This window comes from Leucopleurus acutus, assembly GCF_964270905.1.
Source record: "Leucopleurus acutus genome assembly, chromosome: 1".
Classification (NCBI taxonomy): domain Eukaryota; kingdom Metazoa; phylum Chordata; class Mammalia; order Artiodactyla; family Delphinidae; genus Leucopleurus; species Leucopleurus acutus.
In genome coordinates, this window is record NC_139142.1 from 434917 (window position 1) to 454286 (window position 19370).

The 19370-nt window shown below is 60.7% G+C and overlaps 1 protein-coding gene across 1 annotated transcript; it reads left to right on the forward strand.

Annotated features, from left to right (window-relative positions):
• Positions 1 to 10296: 10296 nt before the first annotated feature.
• On the forward strand, positions 10297 to 11539 carry GPR132 (G protein-coupled receptor 132; the record flags this gene model as incomplete). The annotated part of the gene is made up of 2 exons (XM_082856009.1): positions 10297 to 10348; positions 10512 to 11539. 2 exons carry the CDS (start codon positions 10297 to 10299, stop codon positions 11537 to 11539), a joined length of 1080 nt encoding a protein of 359 aa, XP_082712135.1.
• Between the last annotated feature and the right edge of the window lie 7831 nt (positions 11540 to 19370).

Below are 19370 nucleotides of genomic sequence, written 5' to 3' on the forward strand. Positions count from 1 at the left end.
GGACTTCCCCGGGGCTGCGTGCTTGCCGCCGATTCTCGGAGGTGGTGGGGAGCCTGGCGGGGTGGGTATAACGCGCGGCCACCCTGGTCTCCAGGGCCTGGTGGGGCCAGAGGCACGTGGGCGAGAGGAGGGACGGAAAGACAGGGGGTGTCTGCTGGAGTGGGCAGCCAGCCTGGTCCTGAGGCTGGGCGGCTCGCAGGCTTCTTGGGACGGTGTCCAGCGCCGGGCCCTGTGGGGGGGCTCCCGTAGGTGCCTGCCGAGAACGGTGGGCAGGGGCTGGGCGCTGGGGAAGGGGTTCTTCCTGGCGTCTCTGCCTGGACGGTGACAAGGTGATGTTGTAGGGGCTCCTGCAGGCAGAAGGGAGAGGACAGAGACGCCTCCGGCGACGGTGGGACAAGGCGCGGTGTTCCGCCCCCCAGCCATCGAAGAAGTGGAGGTGCATTTTAGAAGGCATATTGTAGAAAGTCTACCTAAATGGGGGAAATGGGGAGGGACTCCTGCTGTGCTGGGGCGGTGGGGCCCCGGCTCAGCTGCCTGAGAGCAGGGAGCTGGGGGCTGCAGGGGCCGCTAGGCCAGGAGCCCCCCCGGGTGTGGCCCCGCAGACAGGGATCAAGCCGAAGCTCCGAGTGGGAGCCGGTGGGCTGAGAGGTTGGAAGTCACCCGACAGGCCCAGCCATGGTGAAAGGGTACAGACGCCCCGCAGCCCACAGTGATGATGAGTCGCCGGGGGCCAGGCTCCACGGCGTGCGATGGGGCAACCGGAGGTGAGGGCAGCGGGCGTGCTGGACGCGGGCTCGCCCCTGTGCTTTTGCTTTTGTTTGAAAAACTCCAGAGTGAAACGTCTGGAAGCGTATCTTAAATGACGGCAGGGACCCACTGCACACGCAGGGCGTAGGGCGTCGGGGGCCAGCGCCGGGGGCCAGGTCGCTCTTCACCGTGTCATGTGAGCGTCCATCCGGACGCAGTGCCTCCTGTGGGGCTGCCAGGGGCCCTTCGGGGATGTGCAGGCCCTAGGGTGGTGCCCAGGGCCAGAGAGGGTGGGGGCAGGAGACAGGGCCGCTCGAGCCCAGGGCTGGGTGCGTAGGGGCTTCGGGCTGACCTGGGCCACCCACCCCATGGCCTGTGGCTGTCACAGCCCCCCTGGAGCACAGAGAGGGGACGGAGGCCCTGAGCCCACCAGGCTGGCGTGCGGGGCAGGAAGGGCAGTGAGGCTGCTGGTGTGGAAGATGCGTCCCTCTTGGCACCTGACCCCGGGAGAGGACGAGGGGGCACCCAGGCCTATGGTCTCCTGGCCGGCAAGAGCCCCAGCTGCCGGTGGGGAGGGGCCACGGGCACTCTGGGGCTGGCAGGGTGGGGACACCAGGAGGGGACAGTCCACGGCCACCCCGGGAGGAGGCCGGGGCGGGCGGAGACCTGAAGCCATGTGTTCATTGGGCAGGGAAAGGCCAAGACGAGGCCCAAGCCTGGGCTGAGCTCTGCTGGGCAAAAGGCCGGGGCTGGGCCCGGGGGCAGGTGCCCAGGCCTGTGGCCGCGAGCAGGGCAGGACCGCACCCGGGCATGGGGCGGTTCCAGAGCCTGGCTGCTCCGGCCTGGGCCTTCTGTGGCCCCCGGTCCTCTCAACGTGACCCCCGCACCCTGCCGGTGTGCCTGACAGTCAGGGACACGGCCCCGGATCTGGAATTAGTGCTCTGCTCTGCACAGACTGCACAGGGCAGGGGGGCAGAGCAGGGGCCCCAGGACCACACAGTGTCAGTTGGGCCGCTTCCTCTGGCTTTTGCAGAAGTGACTTCTAGAGACAGTGGTCCCCTTTCTGCTGCCACCTGCATCAGGGAAGAGCCGAGCGGCGCAGCCCCTGGGGGAAGGGACCGCCTCCCAGTTTTCCAGAATCTCAGTTCTGACAAAGGAATCGGGCCCAGGGTGAGGCTTTTGTGTCCCTCCCAGGCTCACGGGGCACAGGGGCGTCTGGACAGCTCCCAGGTGGGCTGGCACCCCTGCAGCTCATGTGGGCCACCCTCACAGTTGGAGACCCTCCTGGACCCCCCTTCATCAGGCTCAGCCCTCCCTCACCCCCGAGCTGACCGGGCCACAAACCCGTGTGCCACGCTGGCCCCACTGGGTGGCCGCCCTGAGCACCTTGGGCCATCTCCTTAGAGGGCAGAGTTCGCTCTGCTTGCGGGTCTCAGGGCCAGGCATAGACCTCAGGCAGAGCACCCCTGGGTGGCTCCCTGCCTGACTTGCAGGGGGCTGACTGAGCAACGGGGGTGCAGGGATGGACAGGGGAGGCCCATTGACCCTCCAGGCCCACGCCCACTAGTCCGTCAGGACGTCAGTTTCGAAAGGTCAATGCGTTTCTGTGCTGCCGCAGCGCCTTACCTTTGTGTTTTCGAGGTCTTGCTTACACATCTAGGTCGATGAACTCTCTGCAGTTTCAGGTAAACACCTTGGCTTCCTGTTATTTCCCGGTGGTTCATCGGTTGTCAGCACAGCCGGTCCGCTCAGTGTTGGGGGGCGGGGCCTGCACCTGCCGACGCCCCACGGGGCTGGGGGCTCCGCCCGACAGGGGCTGTGGGTGGGGTCTGGGCCTGGCTCCAGGCTGGCTGAGGAAGGGTTTAGAGAGCCCGCCTCCCCCAGACCCTGTCTAGCTGACAGGATGGAGCTTACGTTAGGGGCACCTCTGGTTCCGGAAGGAAGCAGAGAGGTGGGGGGGCCAGAATCCTGCCCCATCTGCCCGCACCCGTGAGCCCGTCCACCTCTGTCGTGGGCAGTCTCCCCGGGGTCCCGGGCCCTTTCACGGGAGCCATGTCCATGCACTTCGCATCTCAGGTCATTCTTTCACCAGGAAAAATTCCTAGAAAGGATTTTATCTGCTCAAAAGTGAAGCACAGGGCTTCCCTGGTGGCCCCAAAATAAATAAATTTATTTTTTAAAAAAGTGAAGGGCTTCCCTGGTGGCGCAGTGGTTGAGAGTCCGCCTGCCGATGCAGGGGACACGGGTTCGTGCCCCGGTCCGGGAAGATCCCACATGCCGCGGAGCGGCTGGGCCCGTGAGCCACGGCCGCTGAGCCTGCGCGTCCGGAGCCTGTGCTCCGCAACGGGAGAGGCTACAGCAGTGAGAGGCCCGCGTACCGCAAAAAAAAAAAAAAAAAAAAAAAAAAAGTGAAGCACATTGAAGATTTTTTTTTAATTAATTAATTTTATTTTTTGCTGCATTGGGTCTTTGTTGCTGCGCGCGTGTTTTTTCTAGTTGTGGCGAGCGGGGGCTACTCTTCCTCATGGTGCACAGGCTTCTCATTGCGGTGGCTTCTCTTGTTTCAGAGCACGGGCTCTAGGTGTGCAGGCTTCAGTAGTTGTGGCACGTGGGCTCAGTAGTTGTGACTCGCAGGCTCTAGAGCGCAGGCTCAGTAGTTGTGGCGCACGGGCTCAGTTGCTCCGCGGCATGTGGGATCTTCCCGGACCAGGGCTCGAACCTGTGGCCCCTGCATTGGCAGCCGGATTCTTAACCACTGCGCCACCAGGGAAGCCCACATTGAAGATTTTTGAGACATGTTACCAAATTGTGCTAGAAAACATCTGTGCCCGTGTATGCTCCCAACACAGTGAAGGATCCCACTTCCTCACGCTCTTGCCAACACCAAGAATTAAAGTTCTTTATTTTTGCCAATCTGATAGGCAAGGCAAAGACCACTGCTGGGTGTTTGCGTTCGCATCTCTGTGACTATATGAGTGCAGCTGAGCGTTCCCGGTTGTAGGAGGTCCTTTTACTGCTGTGAGCGATCAGCCCCGACACCTGTTTCTGTGCATTTGTGGGGGTCCTTTTTATATGAAGCCCCGGCTGTCGCGTCCCACAGGATGGAGACAAGCCTTGGCACTTAACACATGCTCACTAACCGTTTGTCAGATAACTTAATTTGTGATTTAATCCGATTTCCCTAAAGCAATTTCAACCCACCCTTTCTCCAGGTCACGTGAAACTCTGGAGGAAACGTCTCAACAGGATCGTCATATGACACACACCGCAGCCCCATCCTGAGCCCAGAGCTGTCAGCCATGACAGGTGAGAGCCCCACCCCACGCCTCCTTTGACTTGGAACATTTAGGAGGGAGCCCATGAGAATTTTCCTACCGATGCAGTTTGTCTCATAACAGGGAAAATTACTTCAAAAATTAGCATGCAAAAGTAAACTTCTCGAGGGACTTCCCTGGTGGTGCAGTGGCTAAGACTCCATGCTCCCAATGCAGGGGACCCAGGTTCGATCCCTAGTCAGGGAGCTAGAGCCCACATGCTGCAGCTAAGAGTTCGCATGCCACAGCTAAAAAGATCCCACACGCCGCAACTAAGACCTGACGCAGCCAAATAAATTAAAAAAAAAAAGTAGACTTCTTGAAATAAAAACTAACTCAGAAACAATAAAGCTGGAGGCTGGGCTTCCCTGGTGGCGCAGTGGCTGGGGGTCCACCTGCCAACGCAGGGGACACGGGTTTGTGCCCCGGTCCGGGAAGATCCCACATGTCGCGGAGCAGCTGGGTCCATGAGCCATGTCCGCTGAGCCTGCGCGTCCGCAGCCTGTGCTCCGCAACGGGAGAGGCCACAGCGGTGAGAGGCCCGCGTACTGCAAAAAAAAAAACAAAAACAAAATAAAGCCGGAGGCTTTCCATCAAGACATCAGGAAGCACACACTTCTTAATTCTCTTGAAGTGATAGAAGAGAACAGAGAACGGGACTGAAGGAGATGTGGAGGCTCTGGGGTCCACCTGGGCCTCATGTCCTGCCCACTTCTTGTGAGAGACCCCGTGCCGAACCACAGATGCCCCACAGAGCCTCCTTCCCCTCCCGGGGTCTCGTGTGCCCCCAGCCTGGGACACTCCTTTCCCAAGCAGTCAGAGTCGTCTGAGTGCCCCGTGGTGGGAGGGGCAGGCTCTCACCTGTGTGCTCAGTGCTGGTCACCAGACGGCTCGGGGGAGGGGACTGGGTGTGGGCAGGTGAAGACGGGAGGCCACGTGCCAGCCCTGTGGCCCCAGCAGGGGCATGTGGCTGCGCTAACTATACTGAGTCCAGTCGGCACCCTGGGGGGGTGGGCAGTGTTGGTAGGGGTGGCTGGGAGCAGCGAGGGGCCCACAGGCCTCACCTGGGCCTCCACTTGGGTTTGGGGTTCCCTCGCGCTCTGCCCCCCAGAGTGTGGCAAGACAGGATCGGTGCTGGGATGGAGCCAGCGCAGTGCTGGGGTCCAGCGGGTTGGGCTGGCGCCTTGGAGGACTCGCATGGCTGGGAGGGACGAGCCGTCCAAGCAGGGCCAGCCTGTGCAGACAGGTGTCACGTTTCTCCCACCTGAGAACCGCCTTCCGCAGCCCGGTGCTCCCCTACGCACCGCCGGCCCCCCCGCTTGGTGCAGCCCGACTCGTGTGGAGAACTGACAGCCGGGTCTGATGACTCCCCGACACCCTCCGTCTGCACGTGGAATTAAGCCCACATCCTAGAGGTTAGGGTCATGAGTGGGGGCCCAGAAAAGGGACCGCCTTGCTCCCATCGGGACAGCCACTGTCAAAACCAAAATACTGGGCTTCCCTGGTGGCACACTGGTTGAGAGTCCGCCTGCCGATGCAGGGGACACGGGTTCGTGCCCCGGTCTGGGAAGATCCCACATGCCGCGGAGCGGCTGGGCCCGTGAGCCGTGGCCGCTGAGCCTGCGCATCCGGAGCCTGTGCTCTGCAACGGGAGAGGCCACAGCAGTGAGAGGCCCGCGTACCGCAAAACAAACAAACAAAACAAAAAAACAAAATACCAAGTGCTAACGAGGATGTGGAGAAATGGGAACCCCTGTGCGCTGTCGGCGGGACCGGAAAATGGAGCAGCTGCTGGGGAAAACAGTATGGAGATTCCTCAAAAAGCTGAAATAGAGAATCACCATATGATCCAGCAATCCACAAAAAAGAAGTGAACTTGGGACTTCCCTGGTGGTCCAGTGGTTAAGAATCTGCCTTCCAATGCAGGCGACTCGGGTTCGATCCCTAGTCAGGGAACTAAGATCCCACATGCCGCGGGGCAACTAAGCCCACGCGCCACAACAAAGAGCCTGCGTGTGGCAGCTAAGACCCAACGCAGCCAAAAATAAATAAGAAGTGAACACAGGTGTGGAAGAGGTATTTGCACACCCATGGTCATGGCAGCACTGCTCACAATAGCCAAGATGTGGAAGTAGCCCAAGTGTCCACAGGTAGAAGAGTGGAAAACCCTAATGTGGTCCACACAGTGGGCTGTAACTCTGTCCTAAAAAGGAAGGATGTCCTGACACATGGACCCTGAGAATATGATGCAAAGCTAAAAAGCCCCAGAAGGACACCTTCGTTACGATCCACTCACAGGAAGGGCTGGGGGAGGAGTGGGCAGTGAGTGTTTAATGGGGACAGAGTTTCAGTGTTGCAAGATGAAAAATTCTGGCAATGGATATGGTGACGGTTGCACAACAATGTGAATGTACTTAGTGCCACAGAAATGGACACTTAAAATGGTTAAGATGGTCACTTTTATCTTAGGTATATTTTACCAGAATTTTAAAAATTGGGAAAAACAAGTGAGTGGCACAAAAGGGTGTCGGGAGCATGCTGGGGGGCCGACAGCTCCATCACCCTGGGACCTTCACAGCGAGCTTTCAGCTGAAGAACGAGCACTGCTCTCTGCCCACCTTCACTGGCCTGCCGCTGACTTCTGCATCAGGTCGCCCTGCGGGGGGCGGGGGTGCTGAAAACCATGCATGGGCACTGGGGCTGAGTCCCTCGGGAGGGCCCTCGAAGCCCGAGGGATCCCCGATGGCTGCACGCCACCCCATGGCCGTGTCAGCGTTGGGACGCCCCGAGGTTTCCTTGGCTGTTGGATGTGCATGTGGAAAGGCCCAGGGGTCACGGGCTGCGGAAGCAAGGGCCACGTTCTCTGCTGTCACTGAGGCCACCCCAGGCCTGTCCAGCCTGCTGTCCACGCCCCTGGCCGGGTCACGGGGCCATCACCGCCAGAGGCTGCTGCAGCTGGGTGGCAACGTGAAGCTCCACCTGCGACCGGGCGCTGCCTGTGGTTCCCGCTGACCTCAGGGGGCTGCTCCACCCGCAGTCCGCTGTCCGAGGTGCACAGGGCCTAAACGGGACAGCCTCTCCCGAGGCCAGGGCACAGACTCTGGGAGGTGCGCGTCCCCCCATGGCCACCCAGATGCTCCTGTCACACGGCAGGTCCCAGGGGCGGGTCAGGAGGGAGAGGGTCCAGGGAGGCTCTGGGCACAGGTCAGGCAGTGGGTGCTGCGGTCACCGTCACGAGAGCGACCCAGGAGAGGCAGGCTGGGCGGGAGAGGGAGGGTGCCTGGGACACGCTGGCTTCCTTCCGCATGTCGTGTGGGGTCCCTCAGCCCGGGGAGCCCCCGGTGTGAGTCATCGCAGTGTCCGTGGATCCTTAGACGGGGGGCAGGGCGCTCACCCCTACCGCAGGGCGCTCACCCCTACCGCAGGGCGCTCACCCCACAGCAGGGCGCTCACCCCTACCGCAGGGCGCTCACCCCTACAGCAGGGCGCTCACCCCTACCGCAGGGCGCTCACCCCTGCCGCAGGGCGCTCGGTCCTGTGACTCATTCCTGTCCCCTCGGAAACACCTGGTGGGGAGGCGGGTGAGGGTACCACCTCGCAGGTGCCTGGAGCGCCCCTCCCCACTGGCTTCCTTCCCCCTGTTGAGAGGGGTGGTAGCGGGTGTCCCAGGCAGGGCTTCAGGGGAGGGCAAGTGGGCATCCAGGTCCCGCCATCCTCCTGGCTCCTCCATGACAAGCAGGCACTGGAGCTTGGAGGAGCCCCCAGTGCCAGTCTGTGCTTCTTCCCAGCCCCCCATCCCAGCAGGGACCCCAAAGCCCTGGTGAGCTTCTACTTCCCATGCCGTGGCCCACCAGCCCGGCTCTGCACGGTCCCAGTGCGAACCCCGCAAAGCCCAGGTGACACATCTGAAGAGCGTCGTGAAAGCTTGCCTGAGCCCGCAGGGGTGGAGGGCAGTCGGGAGCGGGCAGCAGGCCGTGGGCTGTGGGGAGCCCTGGGTTGTGTGACGCCGAGCTCGCTCTGAGCTGGGCTTCATATGACGGCTGACGGTGGCGACTGTCCCATGTAACTGATGCTTAGAATCAGCGGAGGGACGCTGACAGGCCTGAGGTTTCAGGGCTCGTTTCATGTTTATGGACTGACTCCTTACGCTTGTTTCTTGAGGGGACCGCAGGTGAGCCCTGGCTCCCACGTGGGGAGGGCGTGGGCTCTGAATTGGGACACCTGCATAGGGACCCCAAAGTTCAGCTCCGCTATGAGGCCTGGATGGAAACCAGCCCTGGAGTGAATCCAAGGACTCCTGCCCTCCGGCCACCTGAGCCCACAACCCCTCGGAGGACAGCCCCTCCCACTCAGGAAATGCCCACGGATAACACACCATCAGGCGTGAGCCCACAACCGCCACAAGACATGCGCAGGAGCCGGCCTGTGGGAGGGTGTGCAGGCACTGTGCCGTGGCGGGGGTCCTGCCTCCAAGACTGCAGGTGCTGGGAAGGCCACACGCAGTGACATCAGTACGTTGGGTGAACGTGAGGAGATCAGAGACGGAAGGAAAAACACAAGCAGAGAACAAGAGACTCGAAAGGGAGCCAGATGGAGTGTCTAGAAATGAAAGACATGATCCCTGAATTTTAACGGAGTGAATGAGTAAAAAAAACCCCACCAATTAGACACAGGTACAAAGAGCTCACAAACTCAAGTTCAATGTCAGTAGGTTGCCTGGACAGACGGATGGTCCTGCAGGATGGGGGAGGGGGGAGGGTGCAGAGCGAGGTGAGGACAGGGCGAGAGGTCCAGCACGTGCCTGACCAGAGCCCCAGGAGGCAACAGGGGGCCATCCGGAGCACTGGGGTGTACAGAGTCTCAGATTCAGGGGTCCGAGGGCACGGCAACTAGACAGCAGGCGGCCACCGTCACAGCTTCAGAAGCCAGAAGACGGGCTGCAGCGGGGCCGGAGCTAAATCGGACCCCTGGGGGGACCGTCCTCCAGAATTGGGGTAAAAGTGCATTTCGGATGAAGCAAAGCTGGGGCAGGCTCTCGTCCACAGGGCCTGCGAGGGCCGTCCTCAGGGAAAGGAGGGAATGACCTTGGAAATGCAGCAGATGGAGGACAGGGAGCGGCGGAAGTCTGGCCGACACGTGGGCATCTGTGAACAGGGAGGGACAGTGTGAGCACGACAACCACCACGGCAGGAATAGTAATAAGAACAACCTCTGACCTACGGGGTTGAACAGGCAAAGAACCCACACGACTAACGTAACCGGGACCAGAATTGCACGTCAGCCGAACGTGGGGCCATTAGAGCAACAGCGTCCCAGGGTTTGTGCCCACGCAGGAGGTGAAGGTTCTGACTAACTTTAGACACTACTAAGTACGCACATTAAAACATCCAGGGTCCTCTCGAAAAGATTAAAAATGGCTTAACAATCTCCAAACCAATAAAGGGGGAAAGAGACTAAAAACTAAACTCAGTAAATCCGAAAGCTGTATTGTTTGCTAGGGCTGCTGTAACAAAGGACCACAGACCAGGTGATTTATTCTTTTACTTTAGTTTTTGGCTGCGTTGGGTCTTTGTTGCGATGCGCGGGCTTCTCATTGTGGTGGCTTCTCTTGTTGTGGAGCACAGGCTCTAGGCACGCAGGCTTCAGTAGTTGTGGCACGTGGGCTCTGTAGCTGTGGCTCTTGGGCTCTAGGGCACAGGCTCAGCAGTTGTGGCACACGGGCTTAGTTGCTCCGTGGCACGTGGGATCTTCCCGGACCAGGGCTCGAACCCGTGTCCCCTGCGTTGGCAGGCGGATTCTTAACCACGGCGCCACCAGGGAAGCCCAGATCAGACGACTTAAATCACAGACATTTCTTCTGTTGTAGCCCTGGAGGCTGGAAGTCCGAGATGGAGGTGTGGGCGGGCTGCATTCTTCGGAGTGCCCTCTCCTCAGCTTGGGATCGCCGTCTTCTCCCTGTCCTCACATCGGCTTTCGTTCACGCGTGTCCCTGGGCTTAAATGTCCCCTTTTTATAAGGACATAGTCATACTGGATTAGGACCCACCCTAAAGATCTCATTTTGACTTGGTCACCTCTGTAAAGACCCCATCTCCAAATCCGGTCACGTTTTGAGGTCCTGGGGCTTAGGACTCCACGTATCTTCTTTGGGGGGTGGGGGGGGACACAATTCAACACATAACAGAAGGCGAATAGAGAATAAAGTCTCCTCAAGCCCACAGACAGCGCTTTGGAAAATGACTGTTGGTGACAAGGACGTGGTATTGCCCGCCTTGTACCCTCGAGGCCGTCGGCTGGGGGATGGGGGACTTAGGGTCACTTTAGGAAACCATCTGGAAAATTTTAACCCTGGCGCGCCCAGTCCGCAGCTGACAAGAGCCTTCTTGCGCCAGCACATCTGATTCAGGTGGTTCCCAGCGACACCCGCCCTCACGCTGTCTCTGCCCCACAGGAAACGCCACGCCGGTGGCCAGCCCTCTGCCAGGGGCCCTGTCGACTGGCGTATCTTCCCAGAACTGCACGTCGAAGGTGCCCTTCAACGACAGCAGGGTGTTCCTGGTGACTGTGTACAGCACCGTGTGCATGCTGGGCCTGCCAGCCAACTGCCTGACGGCCTGGCTGACGCTGTTGCAGGCGCGCCAGGGCCACGTGCTGGCCGTCTACCTCTTCTGCCTGGCGCTGTGCGAGCTGCTGTACATCAGCACCCTGCCGCTCTGGGTCGTCTACATCCAGAACGGGCACTGCTGGCTCCTGGGCCCATGGGCCTGCAAGGTGACCGCCTATGTCTTTTTCTGCAACCTCTACGTCAGCATCCTCTTCCTGTGCTGCATCTCCTGCGACCGCTTCCTGGCAGTGGTGTACGCGCTGGAGACGCGAGGCCGCCGCCACCAGAAGACCGCCATCCTCGTCTCCGTGTCTGTCTTCGTTCTCGTGGGGCTCGTCCACTACCCGGTGTTTCAGATGGAGGAGAAGGGAACCTGCTTTGAGAAGCTGCCGATGGACCGCGAGATCGCCGGGTACTACTACACGCGCTTCGCCGTGGGCTTCGCCATCCCTCTGTCCGTCATCGCCTTCACCAACGAGCGCATCTTCAGGAGCATCAAGATGAGCGCTGGCCTGAGCGCCGCCCAGAAGGCCAAGGTGAAGCGCCTGGCCATCGCGGTCGTGGCCATCTTCCTGCTCTGCTTCACTCCCTACCACCTGGTGCTCCTGGCCAAAGCCATAGCCTTTTCCTACTACAAAGGAGACACGGGCCTTGTGTGCGCCTTCGAAATCAAACTGTACACGGTCTCCGTGGTGTCCCTGAGCCTGGCCACGGTGAACAGCGTGGCTGACCCCATCATATACGTGCTGGCCACAGAAGCTTCACGCCAAGAAGTGTCCAGAATCCACAAGGGGTGGAAAAAGTGGTCCATGAAGACAGACGTCGCCAAGCTCACGTATTCGAAGGATTTGCAGGAGGCACAATCGCCCACATAGCTCACCAACGGCTACGCCTTCCCCAAGCCTGTCTGCCCACCGGGGCCACCGCCGGGTGCGCGGCCTCGCCACGCACCCTGGAGGGCCTGACCGAGGGGTCCTGCTGAACCCAGCGTGGGAGTCCGGGGCCGATCGCTCGGCTTCCCACGGGGCCTGCCCGCCAGCGTCCACAGCGCTGGCTGTGGCGCCCCCTCTGGACGACACGCCACAGATTTCTCGTTCCTGGAGCTTCTGCCCCTTGTGGGTCCCAGCCCCGCAGGCTTTTCCACCGGGAGCAGAAGCCCCACAAGGGAGGTGGCAGCACGCCGAGGGTAAGGGCGAGTCTGCCAGCTGCAAGGGGAGCCCGTGGCGGGCGGGAGGGCTTGTTCTGGCTGGCGCTCTCGGCTATTAGCGCACCGCAGGGTCGCAGGCAGAGGCCGTGTGGCCACATGGTGCTGCCGGCAGCTGGCACAGGCCCTGCGTGCGGTAGGTGCCTGTCAGCCTCCGCGTGATGGCTTTATTTCCCGCGCTTTTCTGCAAGCGTTGCTTGGATGACTGTGACAGTACATGGCAGGCCCAGACTGTCAGTGCAAACCGTGCCCCTCCTGAGGTGGCTGCTGACGGGGCCTTGGCTGGGGCTCTCTGTGCTGCAGACCCTGAGGGGAGCCGGGGGGCGGGGCGCACCCACATGGCCTCCGGAGGGAGCCCCAGTGCTCGTGGCAGGAATGCCCATCAGCCGGGAGGGCCAGGGGGCACCCCAGGCAGGGTGACACTCCGCCAACGGGCTCCGAGGACGGCGGTAAGTCCTCCGCACCGAGGCTTCCCAGCTCCGCTGTCGGGGAGAGGCCGCCGAGGGCCAGGCCAGGTCACAGCGCTACCTCCGTCCCCCATCCGTGACAGGGGCCAGTGACACCTACCTCAGCGGGTCGGCATTGGGGGCTGACCACACCCACCGCTCATGTTCGCATTTCCCTAAGGCAGTGGCGATGGACGTGCTTCATTGTGAGAGACCCTGAGAGGATATGTGATTTAGAAAATACGTTTAGAAATAAAAATGCAAGAATACACGTCGGTGCCAACTTCCTAGCGTGGGGTGACGCCACTTTACCTTCTCAGGCAAACGTTTCCCTCTAGGCGCCTCTTGGAGGGCCAAGCCCTGGGGGAGGGGCGTGCGCCTGGCTCTCCAGGTGATGGGCCGGCTTCCAGGAACAGTCTGGATTATTCAGGGCCGGGATCACAGGACGTTTCGACAACATCTGACGTATGACTTCCCGGGGCTGCTGTAACTAATTGCTGCAAACCGGGGGGCGTAAAGCAAACAGGATTCTCTCAGCCTTCTGGGGGCTGGAGGTCAGAGATCAAGGTGTGGGCAGGGCTCCTTCTGGCGGCTCTCAGGCAGCGGGTTCCATGCCTCGCTCTTGGCCTCTGGCGCTGCCGTGCCCCCCCACCCCGGCTTCACCCCCCTCTCTGTCTCTTTGGACTTAGGGCTCCCCTGGATAATCCAGGGTGAGCTCAGCGCCGCATCCTTAGCCAAAGCCTATTTCCAAATAAGGCCCCGCCCCCAGATTCCGGGGAGTAGGGCGAGACGGATCCTTCCGGGGCCACCAGTCTATCCACTACGAATGGCAGGAAGGAGCGAGAACCATGCTCTGTGGCTCCCAGGGCAGGAGTGGCCCCCAGACTCACTGCCCACTCCTCGTCGCTCCGCACCTGTCACTGTCCACTTGGCGGTGACCGTGACAAACGCGGGGAAGACACGGTTACCGCGCGAGCACCCCACGACTGTGCTCTGGCCTCCCAGTTGCTGCGAAAATCTGCTGTACAAAAAAAAAGAATGATGGTAGAGTCTCTCTCTCTTTTTCATTAATACCCTTTCTTGACAGCCTCATGCCGCTTCCTTGCCAGTTTTAGGAAAAGTTCCTGGCATCCGAAATCCCAGCCTGGGGCCCTCCCTCCAGCCCCCTCACCTGGCAAACCACCCCCCAGGACCGTCCTTGCACCCTAGCCTCTCGGGCAGCGTCACTGGCCCTGGGGTTTCGGCATCTTACGCCTCAATTTCAGTCACGGAGGTAAAGCTCGTGCTCCCACCGAGGGGAGCAGCAGGGCCTTGTGAGCAGGGTCCCCACCTCTCCATCCATGAGAGTCCGGGGCTGCCGAAACAAATGATTGCAAACCAGGACGAAATGCCTTAAAACAACAGGAAGTTACCCTTTCACAGCTCCAAGGCCCCAAGTCCAAAATCAAGGTGTCGGCAGGGCTGCGCTCCCTCCAGAGGCTCCAGGGGACAGTCCTTCCTGCCGTTTCAGCCTCTGGTGGCTCTAGGGGTCCCTGGGCTTGTGGCTGCATCACCCCAATCTCTGCTTCTGTCTTCACGTGCCCCCTTTTGTGTCCCTCCGGGTTGCCCCTTCCGTCTCAAGGCCGCGTGGTGGGCCCCAGTGGCCGTCTGGACGCCCAGCGCTGGCCCTGCCTGGTCCACAGCCATCCTGGCCCAGCGGCTCTGTGGCGAGGCACTGCTTTCTGTCCGCTCTCCCCAGGGAGCTCAGAGCCAGCCTCGCCCGCACCAGGGTGCCCAGGCTGCGCAAGGTGCAGGGGAATCGGATGGGAGCTGGGTGAGAACTGTGCCCGATGGGTCCGCACCCTCCACCCTCGGGCCATGGGGCTTCATCCACACCGGCCCGGGGGTAGGCCCGGCCTGTCCACCCTTCCCCTCCTCTCTCCCGCTGTCCTCTCACGGGACTGTCTCAAAGGACAGCCTGTGTGTGTGTGTCTGTGTGTGTGTGTGTGTGTGTGTGTGTGTGTGTGTGATGTGACCCTGGACGCAAGCCCCCAGCCCCCAGCGAAGGGGCTTCCCCGTTAGTTCACCACCACCTCTTCACACCCAGGCTGGGAACTGCCTACTTTTCCATCTTTTGCTGACATCATGCAACCAATAAACGGCCCTTTCTCCCCAGGCAGGATCCCATCAAGCTGCCCGGCCCACCAGCTCCCCACTGTGGCAGAGGCAGGGCTCAGGCCCTGGGAGCTGCTGGCTCAGGAGAGGGGCTGCCAGGACTTTGCCGGGAGGGGTGGCCTGGAGGGTCTCTGCCCCCGGGGAGTCTCAGAGGGTGCCTGCAGGATGACATGGGGCCACATGAAATTAGAAGGTGGCTGCGTGGAGGGGCTGTCACTGCTGGGGAGGGCAGGCTCCGTGCTCAGGGTCCAGCCAGGTCCCAATCCACAGCCCTTGGTGGGGGTCTTCCCGGGGGGCCCAGAGGGGGGGACTGGGCTCCGGTCACCTGCCAGCTCCGTGCTGGACACAGGGCCACCCAGGGCGTGAGGCGGCCCTGCCCCTGAGGCTGAGACCCTGGGGAGCAGCTGGGGAGGCAGTGGTCAAGGGCCCACCTTGGCCCGTGGCACAGTCTTCCCCGACACACACCTCCCCTCCCCTAATATCGTAGCTGAACCTTCGTTCACCGACCACAACCTTTCTCCTTCATCTGACTCACGTCGCTCAGGGAAACTTCTCATGTTCATAGTGGGGTTACAGAGCCTGAGAGCCGGTCAGACAGCCTCCCCTCCCTCCATCACCTCCCTCCCTCCATCACCCCCCTCCCTCCATCACCCCCCTCCCTCTGACCCTCCCTCCCCCTCTTCCATCCACCCCTCCACAAAGTGCTCCCCACAGTTCCACGAGGTGGGGAGGGAGCCAGGCACAGTGAGGCCTACGCTTGCTGTCCTGGGGTCCATGGAAGGAGGCAGGAACTGAGGAGGGGAGCCCCGAGACCCCTCGGGGCTGCCCGGCCACCTCGAGCAGCCCAGGCTACACTCCAGGGCTCTTTCCTCAAGTGTGTCCCAGACCAGCGGTCCCTGGAGGGACACCCTGCTATTTGTTCACTGATGTATTCCCAGCTCCCTGGACAGGGCCTGTGCCTAAGCAGGGCCTGTTGCTGTTCCCTGAGGGACCTATGGTCGCGTGCGTGGGCGATCACCCTGCCAGCTGGGGAGACCCACCCAGGCTCCCCCGACATTTCAGCACTCACATGTGTCCAAGTATTTGAAAAGTCAACAACCTAACAGCCCCGTTCCACCAGACACACCCCGGCTCCCAGCCCTGACAAATACACCCGCACATCCGGTGCAGGGTCAGGCCCCCTCCGGGGCCCACCCTCACTCCGCCGGGCTCGCGAGTGGCTGCAGCCCACAGGTGTGCACCCCGGGCAGACCCCGTGGGGACAGGCCCAAGGAGAAGCCATGGCAGCGGCGGGGGAGGTGAGCTCTGAACGGTTTGGCTGGGAGTCCTGGGGTCACATGGTCTGGAGTTGGTCTAGAAGAGGCGGCACAGCCCCAGGAAGGCACACTGCTGCCCAAAGCCTCCTGACCCGCTAGAGGGACCTGCCGGGGAGGCCCTCCTGAGTGGACAGGAAAGCACGCTGACGTTCATGGGAGTGCTTGGTCCTAGCGGGGAAACAGTCGCGCTCCCCGTGTTACTCTAAGACCTTCCGGAAACCCCGGACATCGGAGGACAGCTCACTTTGGACGAGGTATTTCACCCCCGCCAGCCCAGCGTCGTCACCTGGGATTTGGGAATGGCCACAGGACCTGCCCGCAGGGCTGTTGGGGACGTTCACTGACATCATGTCTGTCCCCCGCTTAAGCTGTGCCTGACACCGAGTGGGCGCTCAAAACTTAGAGCCTCGTTTCGGCTTCCTGGGTGGTCTTTCCCCGGGGTCCTGCGAAGACCCAAGTTCTTGATGACCGAGGCCCGCCTGTCCCAGTGACGGCCCCTAGAGGGGGCCCGCGAGGCTGAACGCGCCTTGCATGTCCGGCCCGCGGCCGCCAGGGGGCAGCACCACCCGAGGCGGCGGCGGCGGACTAGGCGGCCCCACCGCGGCCTGGGTCTGAGAGCCCCTTCCTCGCCGGATCCGGACCCGCTAGAGCGGTTCTAACGGGAGAAACGGCGCGGGGCCACGCAGGCGGGGCGTGCGGAGCCGGGCCCAAAGCCCGGTCTGAGAAGGGGAAGAGAAGCCGAGAGAGGCCCTGCGCCCGGTGACAAGTGACAGTGACGTGATGGTTGACGGTGACGTCAACCGGTGCTCCCGGCCTCGTGCGAATCCTGAGAAACTGCAGGGTCACGGGGCTTCGGGGCTGGGCTCCGGGGGATGGGAGCGCACCCCTGGGGCGGGGAGGGCGGGGACCAGCAGGGCCGGCGGTGGCCCTGTCCCTGGGCTCCGGGCAGAGCGGAGGTGGCCGGGGCCGCGCAGCAGGGAGGCCCTCCCGGGAGGCACCCAGAGCACACCCGCCACCAGCCGGGGCAGCTGCTGCGGACACGGTCTGCCGGTGCCTCAAATTTACACGTGAGCCAGCAATGCCGCTCGAGGGCGTAGCCAAGAGCGTTGCAGGCCTCCGTGTGCACGATGTTGGGAGCAACATTATCCCCAGTAGCCAGATGTCCGTAGCAAACGCGGTCTGTCACACAGCGGACTGGCACTCGGCCACGAAAAGGGATGGAGCTGTGACCCCTGTTACAGCGTGGCTGAGCCTCGAAAACGTGACAAGTGAGAGGCCAGACACGAAGGGCCACATACAGCATGAGGCCATTTCTAAGAGGCGTCCAGAGTCGGGAAATCCACAGAGACAGAGGGGAGACACTGGTCGCCTGGGGCTGGGGGCGGGGCAGTAGGGCGTGACTTTCTGAGGGGATGAAAGTGTTCTAACACTGACCGTATCTGTGGATACACTAAAAGCACTGGCTTGTGCACTTTAAAAGGGTGAGCTGTATGGCATGTGGTCACATCTCAATAAAACTGTTTTTAAAAAAAAGACACATCCGACCCCCTTCATCCAGACTGCAGCCCCAAGGCCCCTGAAGGGACATTCTGGGGTCACCGCAGCTCAAAGGAGGGTGGGCTGAGAGGCCTCAGCCCCAGTGGCCCCCATGTATCCCCCGCTCATGGCTCTGGGGCTCCACAGCCCCCTAGTGACAGAGGCCTAGGTTTCAGGCAATGGGCAGGCAGCATGGGCAGGGTGTCTGAGGGTCCCCAGTGGGCTCTGCCCTCAGCCTGCCTCACCCCAGAGTGTCAGGTGAGGTAAGCAGGGTACCTGTTGTTTCTGATGCTCAGGAGATAATCACCTTCCTCCATCATGACCATTCCTGACCCGCCTGGAGATGGCAGCCCGCCCTGCGCTGCCCACCCCTCCACTGCTGCGTTTGCGCTCTGGGAGGGCTCTGATTGCGTCTCAAGTTTCAGCCTACATCAGAATCCCCTGGTGGGCCTGTTGAAACACAGACAGACAGAGCCTAGCCCCGGAGCTTCTGGGTTGGAGAATTTGCCTCCATGACAAGTTCCCAGAAGATATTGCTGCTGGGGGGTGCAGGCCTACACCTGGAGAACCTCTGCCCCAAGCCGAACGCCATTGGAAAGGCATGTATTCAATTGTGGCCAGTGAGAGGTGGGCCAGGACTTCAGTTTGCCTCCTGGACGAAAGGCTCTGTCTTTCCCCAGAACTCCTGTGAGACTGGGTGCCAAGGTCTGGTGCTGCAGCAGCCGCTCTGAGACTCTGAGGGCAACGCCGTCTGAGCGGGAAGCCCGCAGGCAGGGGAGGGGCTTTGGGCTCTGCACCGGCCCAGCCTGCTCCTCGGCCTATTCAGGGCTGGTGGCATTTGCCTCCAGTCCACCTCAGCCCCTGTGCCCAGGACCTGCTCCTTGTCAGCAGCTGTGCCAGCCACACGCTGATCGCCCCCTTTTACTCCCTTCGGCTCTCTCACGCGGCCTCCCCTGCCACAGCTCTTCAGTTTCATAAGGACACCGTTTTCTCTCCTTTGTTATTACATCCATGTATACTTACAGAAGTTGCACTTTTCCTAAACATTTGCTTGCCTATATAGGCACCCATGGAAACTATATAGAATTATTTTCTGTATATACTTTTTTTAAAAATTTATTAATTAATTTATTTCTTTTTGGCTGTGTTGGGTCTTCGTTGCTGTGAGAGGGCTTTCTCTAGTTGTGGCGAGCGGGAGCTACTCTTCATCGCGGTGCGCGGGCCTCTCACTATCGCGGCCTCTCTTGTTGCGGAGCACGGGCTCCAGACGCGCAGGCTCAGTAGTTGTGGCGCACGGGCTTAGTTGCTCCACGGCATGTGGGATCTTCCCAGACCAGGGCTCGAACCCGTGTCCCCTGAATTGGCAGGCAGATTCTCAACCGCTGCGCCGCCAGGGAAGCCCCTGTGTATATACTTTTATCTAACTTTTAGTTTTGAAATAATTTCCAATTTACAGAAAAGCAGCACACACAGTTTTGTGGAATTAAAGAGACTAAAGTAGGAGCCGGGACAGACCTGTAGGGGGAGCTCTCATGCCTACTATGCATTATCAATTACCCCAAACAGGAAACGACGTTTACCTACATCTCCCACAAAAGGTGCCTCCAGCTACAATCCAACAGGAAGAAGAAAACTTCTCTCGCCCCACGAGCCCGACCAATGAGAAGCCTTCATACTTGGGACTCTGAGCTCGCTCCCACTCTTTGGGTATCACAGCCCCTCCCAACTCCCTTCTCTTCCCTATAAAAGCGAGTTCCTCCTCCGTGTTTTCTGGATTTGCCTGGGGTCCACCATAGTTCGCATATGCAGAATTGCTATTCCTCTGCCTATTCCTGAATAAACTCACTTCTGCTGGTAAAATAACTGGCTACTATATGATTAAAGTTGACATATCTGGTGTCAGAAGTGGGGTCCAAAGGAGGCAAGCCCCGAGAGATGACAGCTCGTGGAATGCAGTGACGTGCCCACACTGAGCCCCTGTGCTCATCACTTCCGTGAGCTGCCGCCTGCTTTCGGTTCGGTGCGCCTGCTCTTGGGTGCCACACCCCGC